The 11,630-nt window shown below is 40.4% G+C and overlaps 1 protein-coding gene across 2 annotated transcripts in view; it reads right to left on the bottom strand.

Annotated features, from left to right (window-relative positions):
- Positions 1 to 240: 240 nt before the first annotated feature.
- Cldn18 (claudin 18) overlaps positions 241 to 11,630 on the bottom strand; it is a 29,484-nt gene continuing 18,094 nt past the window's right edge. For both annotated transcript variants that reach the window (XM_003476742.3, XM_003476741.4), the window contains exons 2-5: positions 9,119 to 9,283; positions 8,220 to 8,337; positions 3,830 to 3,940; positions 241 to 2,558 (exon numbers count right to left, since the gene is read on the bottom strand). In XM_003476742.3, coding sequence (XP_003476790.1) covers positions 2,387 to 2,558; positions 3,830 to 3,940; positions 8,220 to 8,337; positions 9,119 to 9,283 — 566 coding nt within the window. In that variant the 3' untranslated portion in view covers positions 241 to 2,386. The remainder of the gene's footprint in view (positions 2,559 to 3,829; positions 3,941 to 8,219; positions 8,338 to 9,118; positions 9,284 to 11,630) is intronic.

The following is an 11,630-nucleotide window of genomic DNA, read 5'->3' as shown; positions in this document are numbered from 1 at the left end:
AGACAGACTAAACTAGTCCTTGGACTCTAAGCCCCTGGGAATCCCTGACATTAAGATTTCCAAACTTTCAGAAAACACTAACAGGGCTGGGTCCTGATGGCCACCAGGTACCCAGGCTGGAGCTGAGAAAACACGTTTTGTAGGCAGAATTACTCCTGGGAAGATATATTTAGCTCTGAGGTTCTCAGACTTCCATTTGCACTTCCTAAAGCTTATGAAAAAGAACAGAAGCCATTAGAATGGAAGAAAGCAGTGCTTTTAATAATTACCAAAACATACAAGTTAATACTCAATGCATATACAATAAGAGAATAACAATGAAACATTATAAAGCGCAATCTAATGATGTAGAGACTTTTAAACAATGAATGTTGATACACATGTGCTAATAAGAAACTCAGCTGAGCCTCACTGCCTCAGATCTGGCCAGGAAATTTCTGATGGGCGGTGTGTGTGGGGATAAAACTCATTTTGCTCATGGTCTTCAACTCAAAGGAAGCCTCCACTCAGTTCCTGAGAACTCTTAACAATCTGAGCTCTAGATGGCTTATCTTTCACTTTTTCCCTAAAATTATTTATCTGTTTATTTTTTACCCTACCTCAGCCAATAAATTCCTTGAGTGCCCTGTCAAAACTGCATAAAAGTGCAGAAATGTGAAAATCTCTGAGTTTACTTCTCTGGTTTTGGTGGACATAGCTCCTACTGCTCAGTGAATCACAATCTAGTGTTTATCAAAACATTGTTCAGCCTGAAGACCTCCTTTGAATATTTACCAAGCCCTCTGGGCTGATTTCATATATACTATTGATGTAAGGGCTCTCCTACCCCCCAATAATAACCAGATGGACAGTCTCATAGTATTGCTGCTGCTCTCTGGTTTGGCAGGATTTTTTTTTTTTTTGTACTAGGGATTGGAACTCACAACCTCATGCTTGCTAAGAAGGTGCTTATGCTGCTGAGATAATTCCTTAGCCTAGTTTGGTAGTTTTAAGAGACTGCCCCCACCTCCGTTTCCCATGGAGCCTATTCTGGCTTTGGTGGTGAGAAGAAATTCTTATGTACAGGAAGGAATTGAGGTTTTCTGTTACAAACAATAGTAAACAAACCCAGGGAAGGCATGTGACTGCAAAGAACTTTTGATTTGGCCTATACATCCACTGTTCTACCTATTCTAGGTGAATCTGGTGAGGGAGACAGCTGTCAAGAGTTACAAAACTAAGCATGGTGTCAGAGGCTGCTGTCAACTGGCAGTGACCTGTAGCATGAGTGAAAATATAAGGTTAAATTTAGGCTTACCATTTTTAAAAAGAACTGGTTTTTAACCAACTTTCTGAGGGCTTGCTGTATTTCTTTTCTTTCTTTCTTTTTTTTTTAAAGCTGGGTTGTACTCATTTTTATTTGTAGTCAGAATCATGGAAACCTCAAAAGGAAAGAATTGGGGTCAGGAAGCTTTTTGTAGAATTTGGACTTATGTGTGACTTTACAAAGTGAAATACAGACAATATCAAAGACAAAATTTTTCATTTTCTTTTATCTATATTTTTAAGGGTGACACAGATTTAGTATATCAGTTTTCTAATACATTACTTATTCTAACATATAGTTGGGACTTAGATTACCAAAAAAAAAAAAAAAATCCTTTTATCATTCCAGTGGGGACCATTTCTGACTTGTCCCAGAAGGTGAGTCTCCAGTGCAGAGCCCAGGAAACCCCTGGGGCAGGCTTGCTGGAATTCAGCAGATGTCAACGGAACCAGAAAGGCTTGGTTGCCTCACTGAAAATCACTTTGGTCCAGTAACTTTTAAGATCATAACATTAAAAAAAAAAAAACCTCGTATAATGGACTGGAGAAAGTAAAAATATCTTTCCTCTTTCATTTTTTTCTCCAATTAGTATTTATTAGTAGTCAAGTTGAAGATGAAGACAGGAAAAAAATCAAATAGCAGAAAATAATGTCTTTTGATCTACTTGCTTCCTTTCCTTTCAAAAATTTCCTTTGGCATAAGCTAGGAAATAGATCATCAATGCATTCATTAAATAGAAGGAGGAGAAAGACTGTTTAAATCATCAAAGTGTCAGGAAGGCAAACCACATTCTACAGCAGATTAAAAGAGTTATTTTAAAAAAGACACAGAATTATAAAACATGAGCCACATAACTTCTAATTCATAAATGATAACTCAGTTGTCTTGTGGTGGAATATTTAGAGACAGAGACACATATGTGGCCAAGACCATCTGGTCTCGCTGCAGATGAAATCAAGGCCTTACTAACTTCCAACTGTAAGTTAAAAGCAAAAAAAAGTCAAGTAAAACCTCCTTTTTTTTGGGTGAGCTCTCTCTGAGGAAGAGTTTCTTCTGCATATGCCCAAGGTTCTTGGAGCATTACACATAGTCGTACTTGGAAGGATGCGACTGTCCCTCATCTTCCGTATGGGCACCCCCGTCATATATCTTCTTGGTCTTGGTAGGAGATCCAAAGCCAGTGCTGGCCTTGAAGCCTTTAGGGTTGTAGGCAACATTGTGACCTGAGGTGTGGTAAGACACGGCTCGGTAGCTGAGGGAAAAGAAATGTTCCATGAACACAGCTGTCCTTAGCAGGTGGACCAATCTCCCCATTTACTCTGGATAATTTCAATTTTAGCATGAAAATCCAGTGTCCTTGGCAGGCCATTAGTCCTGGGAAAACCAAGATGGTTGTTCAGCCTGTCCTTTAAGACACTAGATTTCTGCCTCTGCATCAAGCAGAATTTCTTGCTTTCATATTAGAGCTTCACTGAGCTGGTAGTTCATAATTAGTGAATTCTCTCTGTTAGTCAGTTAAAAAATAAGGAAACTAAGAATAATTTCCCAGGAAACATTGTATTGCCAAAGAATCACAGAATTCATAAGCTGGAAGGTACTTATGTACAACTTATCTCCCTTAGTTTGCTTATTTTATGGGTAATGTATGGTTGCTATGATTTGAAAGTGATTGTGTCATGGGCAATTAGTGCTTTAGGAAAGGTCTCAAGGTTGAAGAGAGCATCCTCTGTCCCTATCTCTCTGCCATGTGATGCCAGTGTTTTTCTTCTCCAGGGAATACAGCACCAAGGCACATCTTGGAAGTGGAGATTGGGCCCTCACTAAGATACCTAACCTGCCAGCATCTTGGGTCTTAGGCTTCTCAACCTCCAGAACCATAAGAAATACAATTTTATTGTATACAAATTATCCATTCTGTGGTATTTTGTTATAGCAGCCCAAGTGGACTAAGACAGAGGCCTTGAGGGGACAGATAACCTGCTGGAGATCAGAGGACCAGTTAGCAGTAGAGTCACACTGGAACTTGCTCTGCAAACTCTAGGTCCACTTGTGGAGTTATAACATGGTTTTGTAACACCCTTACCAGTGGCATTTTGGAATGGATATTCCTTTTCTATGAGGGACTGTCCTGTATACTGTAGGATATTTAGTAGCATCCTTACCCTGTACCCTGTACTAGATGCCAATATCAACTTCCTCTACCCCTTACCAAAGTTGCAACCAACAAAATTAACTTCAGACATTGTCAAATATGCTGGAAAGTGGTGAAAGGGCAAAATGTCTCCCAACTGAGAATGACTGAGTTCAGAACTTTGGAGCTAGAAGGAACTGAGGAATATTTCTTTTTTCTTTCAAATAGTGTCACTACTAATCTTGCCATGTTGACATTTTGCTGTTCTGTTTTTTATATTCCCCAGACATGGAAACGTTCAATGGACCTTTAGTCAATAAAGTTCTTCCAAACACATTAAAATGGACTCTGAACAAATGAAGTGTCTGATTGCATGGAGCTGGAAGACTTACTTGGTTTGCTCAGGTACCAGACCTCGGCAGGCAATGCACATCAACACACCCCCAACTAGTGTGAGGCCTCCAGCAACCCAGCCCACGAACAGAGCTGAACCAAAGGTGTACCTGAGGGGAAAATTGGCGGCTGTGAATGTAGTGAACTCAGTTCTTCAGGCTCCCCGTCATGTCCATCTTCCCTGTCCTCCCTTTAAAAATACTTCCTTCTATGGGCAAAAGAGAAAGGCCTAGAAGACTTGGTAAGAGACATTTCCTAAATAAGAAATCTGTCTCAAGTTACTATTCTTGAAGAACTTTTAGTTCTTTGAGTCCTCACTGGGCCAAGAAGCATTCACATTACCTCTTCTTGTCTCTTCTGAGGTAATTCCTTGGATATAGTCTAGGCATTGAGTATCTCCCAAAGGCCTGGGTGTTGAAGGTTGAAGGTGGCCGAACCTTTAGGAAGTGGGTCTTAGTGGGAGTGTTTCTGATCATTGTGTGTGTGGGGATGAGGGGGTGGGATGTGCTTTAGAAAAGAATTAGGGCATCCTGGTCCCTTATTTCTTTCTTTTCTGCTTACTGGTCGTGAGGTGAGTAGCTTGCTGCCATCATACACTCCTTGCCATATGACACTCTCATTAGAGGTCCAAAGCAATGAGTCTTCCAGACATGAGTCTCAAATCTCCAAAACTGTGAGCCAAAATACACCCTTTCTCTTTATAAGTTAATGATTTCAGATATTTCATTATAGTAATTAATGGAAGCTGTCAAATACACCTTGCTATCACAGGTAAGAGTATTATCTTGAAGAAGAAGTAAGTTGGAAGTGACCACTCATTCTTTCATTTACTCTTTTGTTTAAAAACTGGATATTGTTTGGGTCAGGGATGTAGCTCAGCAGTATAGCACCTGCCTGGTAAGCACAAGGCCCTGAGTTTGATGCCTGGTACAAAAAACAAAAAACAAAAACAGAATAAAACAACTATATATTGCAGTCCTACTGTGTGCTTACCACTGCCCTGGCATTGAGTATAGGGATGAGTAAGACAGGCAGAGATGCTTCCTATTCTAGCCTGCACTGGTGTTCCAACCTGACACTGAGAGCGTCTGACACTGAAGCTGATGCCTTTGCTCTATGTGAGATGTCTCTCCTGGGACTCCCTTAATTCAGAACAGGATGGAGAACAAAATATGAAAATAAAATAACTGTGATCCCAAATAGACACTTTGGATGGTGCAGAGAGGTATCTCAGGGACTAAAAGCTATTAGAATGTAAGTACTTGATGCTGGTTAGAAACGACCTCCATCTGCAAAAGGCCAGCAGAAAAGAGCCTAGAACAGTAGATGGTGCCCCTTAGAGGTCTCCTTTGTGTTCTCTAAGACTGTAGTTACTGTCTGCAGAACACCACAAATCACTTACTTTTTAGGTGTACTATACGAACTGAGAATATTATGCTGGCAGTAGGAAGACAGCCATGTGTGCAGACCTCCGCAGCCAAAGAAAACATGTTACTTTGGATGTACTTAAAAGGTACATACATTATAGTATGATTAAAATTAACAGTGCAAGACTATGATCAAGTGTAATGTGTAGAGAACTAGTTGACTGAGCTCAGTCTTTGAAAAAGTTTGGGAGAAAATTTATATGTATACAATTTTTATTTCTTTTGTGCTAGGAAAAAGACAGACATTTGGTTTGAGGTTACTGCCTTGGAATGAAGAACCCCATTCCTCATCAGTCCTACCCAGCGAGACCCGAGACTGAGCAGACTCCTTCCTGGGCCCTGGATGACTTTACTGGAGGTAGGACTGGTCTCTCTGCCCAGACACAGACAGAGCCCCGTCCTCAATGTCCCTAAAGATTGGTGAGAGGCTGTATCATGATATTGATGCAACAATACTTGTTACCATTTATTGAGCTCTTGATGGTATTTTTATAAGTACTTTTTCATCATCATCTCATTTACTTTCCCTAATAGCCACTGTAATAATATTCATCATTCTCATTTTACAGATGAGAAAATTGAGGGTCAGAGAGAACAAGGGTACAAGATTCTTCTCCTCAACTTAGGGACACAGGGTTAAAGTTTGCAAACTTAAACACACATACCTGGGACAGGCAAGAAACTTAAATAAGTGAGGTGATCAAGGCATAAGAAAATATTTACTTTTCTTAACTCTAACATAGGGAGAGAAACTCCATAAATGTGATAAATGGACTCAGAGTTGGGCCATTTGAGAGAAGCAGGAGTGTGGTAAATTGGAAAGGGTGAGTCCTCGCTCAAAGAGCAGCTGCCTCTCAGTGCAGAGAAGGATGCTTTATGAGAATGAGAGCCCAGATCTGCCAGATCTGATTCTTTTTTCTACATGAAGCTGAGAAATGGATGTGTGTGTGTATGTATGTGTGTGTATTGTGAAATCTGCTTGCACAGGCATTAATAGTTCTTTGCCCCTCTAACCATACACGTGTGCTTCTTCTCCAGCTTATCTTCTTTTGCCTTTACCTAGTGGTCCCTTGCTGGTCTCCCTGGAGTTCTGTCTTTGCTTTAGCCCCGGAAATCTTTGGTCCATGTACACTAAGAGTGACTGGCGTGGAAATATGCAAGCTCAGTCTTCAGTTTAGAGACAATTTTAGGTGTAATTTGCACCTGACAATGGCTTCTCTCAGGGTCAGGCTGTCAGAAACACATCTGAAATCACACTCATACTTGGCTCTTCCCTTTCCTGTTCTGTTTTCCCCACTCCCTAACCTACCTCCCTTTCCTTAATACGCGCTTCTACAGGATCCTCTTCTCAGGATCTGCTTCAGCGGAACATGATCTGTGGCATTTCTAATTTTAAAAGTGGGTGATGAATCCAGATTATAAAACGAGATGTTTAGGCTAATACAAAACACCTTGCAGGCAGTGGTACTGGGAACGCAGGAACTTTCCGCTCTGACCCGGGGCGTAGGCTTGGCCAATGTTACCCGCAACATTGCAGTGACAGAGGAGAAGACAGTAAAGGAGGAGCTGTGACGTAATGAGGCATGAGAACTAAAGTGCCATCAAATGGATTGCCAAAATCTTTCTTGGCAACTGGGGTGTCTTGTATGATTTCTAGATAGAGAAAATGAGAAAAAAGGGGGCAGGCAGCTGCTCATTCATGGAAAGAGACATCCAGAGGCCTCTCAGAATTTACAGTCTGAATTACAGACTGAAGCTGTCTGCTTAAGGGGATGATATGAGAGAGTGGTAGGTGATATCTCTGGGTGCTGGTGGGTGGGTCCTCTGAGTAAGGGTAGTGACACCAGGCACCACCCAGACATTCTGGACAGGGTGAGTTTTTTTTTTTTTTTAAGTAACTGACCAACAATTCTGCTTTTTCCATGATGGAGACATTTCCCAGGATGTGGGAATTCTAGTGCTCAAACTGCGAAAGTCTTTAGTAAACTGGAATAAGTTAGTCAGCCTATTTCTATGTTGCCTTTGTAACAAATAAACCATGGGAGGAATATGGCAGAGCATGAGGACAGCTAGTTTATGGGGATATTTATTTCCTCATTCTTGAAGAAAGCAGAAATATAGAGGTGATTGGACCAGGGATCCAAAGAGTGATGGATTTATCACATTATAACACCTGTTTATGTTGGTGTGGCTGGAGAAACACCAAGTGTCCCTACATAGAGAGGGCTATGCTCTCCCAGAACAAGATCTCTCTCCTTCAGGATTTTGCTGTTGCTTCTTGCTATCAAATACATCAATTTGAAATGGTTAAATGAATACAGGAGTTAGTATTGGTTTTCTATCTTTTAAAAATTATACTCCAGTCACCAAAGTGTAGGAGGATTGCATCTTCCTGTGCTAGACTGTAACCTTCATGAGGGATAATCTTGTCTGTATTTCTGGTACTCTGAACACTTCTGGACTCACAAGATGTGCTCAACACATTTGCAAAATAAAGGAATTAGTGATGGAGAGGTAGACACAGTGGTACACAGAAGAGACAACATATTTTACCCCCACTAGGCCACCCTCAGTGCATTTATATTCCAGCTTTTATCTTTTCCTAACCAGGTTCCCACTATGGACTGTATATGTAGCTGATGTTCATTTGTATGCCTGGCTAACAGTGCTTGTTTCATTGCCACCACAATGGGGCCTATGTAAGAGTGTTAGATAAATACTGTGAACTGTCACTGTATTTCAGTGCAAATGTCAGATCAGCCTGAAGCCATATCACCAAGAATATTTCACTGAAATGAAGTTTATGAATTTATAGATCATTGCTGATATATGATATGGCACGGTTTTCCCTGATAAATTTTTGCTATTTCAGGTATTGACAATCACATTAGACACATATGTTTAATCAGATTCTTACAACAATATTCACCACGGAATACTGAGATTCAGATTAGAAAGTTACCTCGTCTGGACAGTCTGTACCATCCCACCCATGGTGCCGTACATGTTAGCTGTGGACATCCAGAAATTGGTAACCAGCATATTGGCAAACACGGACACGCCAATAATTGCACAAACACCTGTTGACAAAGAACAAGAAAGCTTCAGAGTCAGCTTAAAGGCAATTTATGCAGAAGTGAGTTTAGGTGAGGATGCTGCAGAATATTCCATTCCTAAACAGAATGGTCAATCAAGCATTGACTATTGAATTCTCACAATGTGTCAGATGATGACTGAGATGCTTATCTCTTACCTCATGAATTCTGGGAGGGAGGGACAGAAGCAGGGCAGAGAAGAGGGGGAGTGAGATAGGAAGGAAGGGAGGGAAGGAGAGAAGACAGAAAGAGAGAGAGAGAGCGAGAGAGAGGGAGAGAGAGAGACAGAGAGAGAGGGAGAGAGAGAGGGAGAGAGAGAGAGAGGGAGAGAGAGAAAGAGAGAGAGGGAGAGAGAGAGAGGGAGAGAGAGAGAGAGAGAGAGAGAGAGAGAGAGAGAGAGAGAGAGAGATCCCATACATCTAGGGACCAAGGGTAAATAGTCCTATTTTGGGTTTGATCCTTTGATGTCAAGAGCTCTTTGCTTGTATCATTTTCTTTCTCAATAAGAAGATGCCTTTCAGGGATTGGTTACATGATTACCTTATATGATCCTCTTATATTACATTTGGGGTAACAGTTGAGAAGGACATTAGCACTCATGAGAGATCTATAGCACGGTATTAGATTTCCACACTCAGATCTTGAATCCCAGCATGAAAAAGTCTGAACCATGTTCGTTAATATGGAGGAGCTATGTTTCTTCAACTGGGATGGTTTTACTTTGACGTTCCTAGAAGTACATTTGAGAGCACGATCCCTTGTTTACCTGAGACAATGAACATGATCCCAGAGGTCAATGTCATTTTGGCCTTGGCAGAGTCATCCATGCCGCCAATGCGGATGCATTTCAGAGCAAAGATGGACACTAGGATGCTGATGGCACCCAGCACAATCCCCACGATCATTAGGGCTCGCACTGCCTGCAACCTACCTGTGGGGCGAAGGAAGACACAAGCAGACAAATAAGACAACCTTAACACAACTCATTAGACTCTGGGTTTATAAAACAGCAATCACAACCAGCACTGAACCTCTGAGAAACAACAAGTCCTGAAGAGAAATGAAAAGTGGAAAACTAACAGTCTTCTGACTGATGAAGGGTATGCATACAAATGTCGAGAGAATGAGAAAATTATGGGTGATTGGGAGGACTCTTGGACTTTATTTATTTCGGTTACCTCATTTTACAATTTGATAATCTGGGGTCCAGAAGGGGAAAATGATTTGTCGAAAGTAACAGTCAAGTTACTGATAGAACTTAGAGTAAAACCACGTAGCTTTGATTTATAATCCAAATCTATCTTTCCATATGAATTCAAAGTTTCATAGAGCTGTGTCCACTTTATCAGTATTAATGTGTCACATATAACAAAGCCAAAGTACATAATATAGCAACAGTATTCTATTTTTGTTCCTTTTCAAAAGCAACTACTAAGGCCACCGTGAGTTGTAGGTTTCAAATGTTTACAGAAAAAATCAGTATATCAATATCAAGCTTTTCAACATGCCCATAGTTTATTGTGGTCTCCTTTCTAGGAGTCATTTGCAGCTGCAGGTTCTGTTGGACTCCACCATACGGACCCCCTCCAGGTACATCCAACTTTGTTTCTATTGCATCTTAAAGTGCAGTGACTCATTGTGATAATTGTTCACTGAGCCCCTACAAGTGGGCATAGTTAATAGGTTAGACATATCTCTGCTCTCAAGGAACTTAAGCCAAAGTGTAGAAACACAGTCACTAAGCACATCTACCACAAGTATAATGAAATGTTACAAGGAAGGCAAGCGATCCTTGATGTCTCCCAGAGAAGAAGTTTCCCACTGTGGGTCAGTTTGGTAAAGTGCAGAGCTAGGCACACACATAATGTGCTCGATACCAATCGCTTTCTCTTTTCGGTATGTCTTCCTCTCTCTCTCTCAAGCCCATGATTCCTGAATGAGCTGCCATGTTTTCATCAGTGCTTTTCAATCTACTTAAATATTTTAATTTATGATGTCATAGATTTAATTTCTGATGCCTTAACAGAATATAAAATTGCATTCTATGAGTGTTACAGAAATGTCAAATTATTATAAAGTTTAGAAATATTTATTCTCAGTTTTGGGAGTAAAACTATTCAGATAGACAATGAGCAGCTTGTGGGCTGGTATGAGATAGCACTATAATAGCACTATTGACCCTGATCTGTCATGTCACAAATTAGTGCTTGACTAACTTGTTAATGATTCCAGTATGAGTACCTGACTCAAACGGGGCAGATGAGACCCTTATGCAGGAAGTTTGTATTTTAGACACAAAGTGTAATATATAGTCTTAGAATTCTATGTTTTTATCAGGGGGAGAAAGCTGCTGAATAATAACAAGCATACCAAACTCAAGAGAGAGATAGAGATTTCTGACAGTATTTGATCTCTGGACTCCAACTATTCCTAAGGTCTGGCTATCATCTTTCCTTGGGATTGAGGGACTATCGTAGCATTAAAAAAACCTCTTTGAGGCTAATTCAGGTGGGGGTTCTGTTTCTTGAAATCGAGTGGTTCTAATACATGTGAGACGGCTTTGTCACTGTCTAGAAATACTAACTCCTAAAGTTGTACTGTTAGTGGAGAGTTTCTATTCTTCAAGAGTGATATGACCAAAGTGGTGTTGAAGCCCCTTGCACTTGTGAGGGACTTCTTGTGTCAAGTCTACAGCATAAAGGTATCATATCCTCATAGACAATGCCCGAGAAGGGGGAAAGGGCATAATTTTTCTTTCATTCAAAAAACAAAAATTTTTTTTCTGATTATATAAGCAATAGACACTTATTCAAAAATTTCAGAATCTATACAAAACTATAAACTGGAAAAAAAACCCCATAACTCTTTATCCAATCTCTTGAAAATAACTATTTTTTTTTTTTGGCATCTTGGTTGGTAGGCGCTTTTTTTTTTAAAGAGGAGAAATAAAGTTCCTGTGAAGGTGGTACTGCCATTCACATCCAAGGGAGCAGTTAACAGCCACGTGGAAATGCAGCTGCTTAAAGATGATACAGTTCTAATAGTAAGGGGGTTGGTCACAGGCTACATCCAAAGAAGATAGGCATTCTTATCTTCAGTGAGAACCTTTAATAATGCCCAGCCAAAGTTGAACTTTACAAGTGGAAAGAAACAGGAGAAATATTTAGAACTTTGCTTCTGAAAAAGGATACCTAGACTGTTGCAGGCAAAGTCTCCTGAAAAGTATAAACAGAACTAAAAGCTCTGTTGTGCCCCAGTTGTCATAGTGGGCTCCTAAT

The sequence above is a fragment of the Cavia porcellus genome, unplaced genomic scaffold, assembly GCF_034190915.1.
Source record: "Cavia porcellus strain 051 isolate PalLab524CR breed Dunkin Hartley unplaced genomic scaffold, mCavPor4.1 scaffold_5, whole genome shotgun sequence".
NCBI classification, from domain to species: Eukaryota; Metazoa; Chordata; class Mammalia; order Rodentia; family Caviidae; genus Cavia; species Cavia porcellus.
Note: the sequence above shows the minus strand (reverse complement) of the source record. Positions and strands in the feature narration are given on the sequence as shown.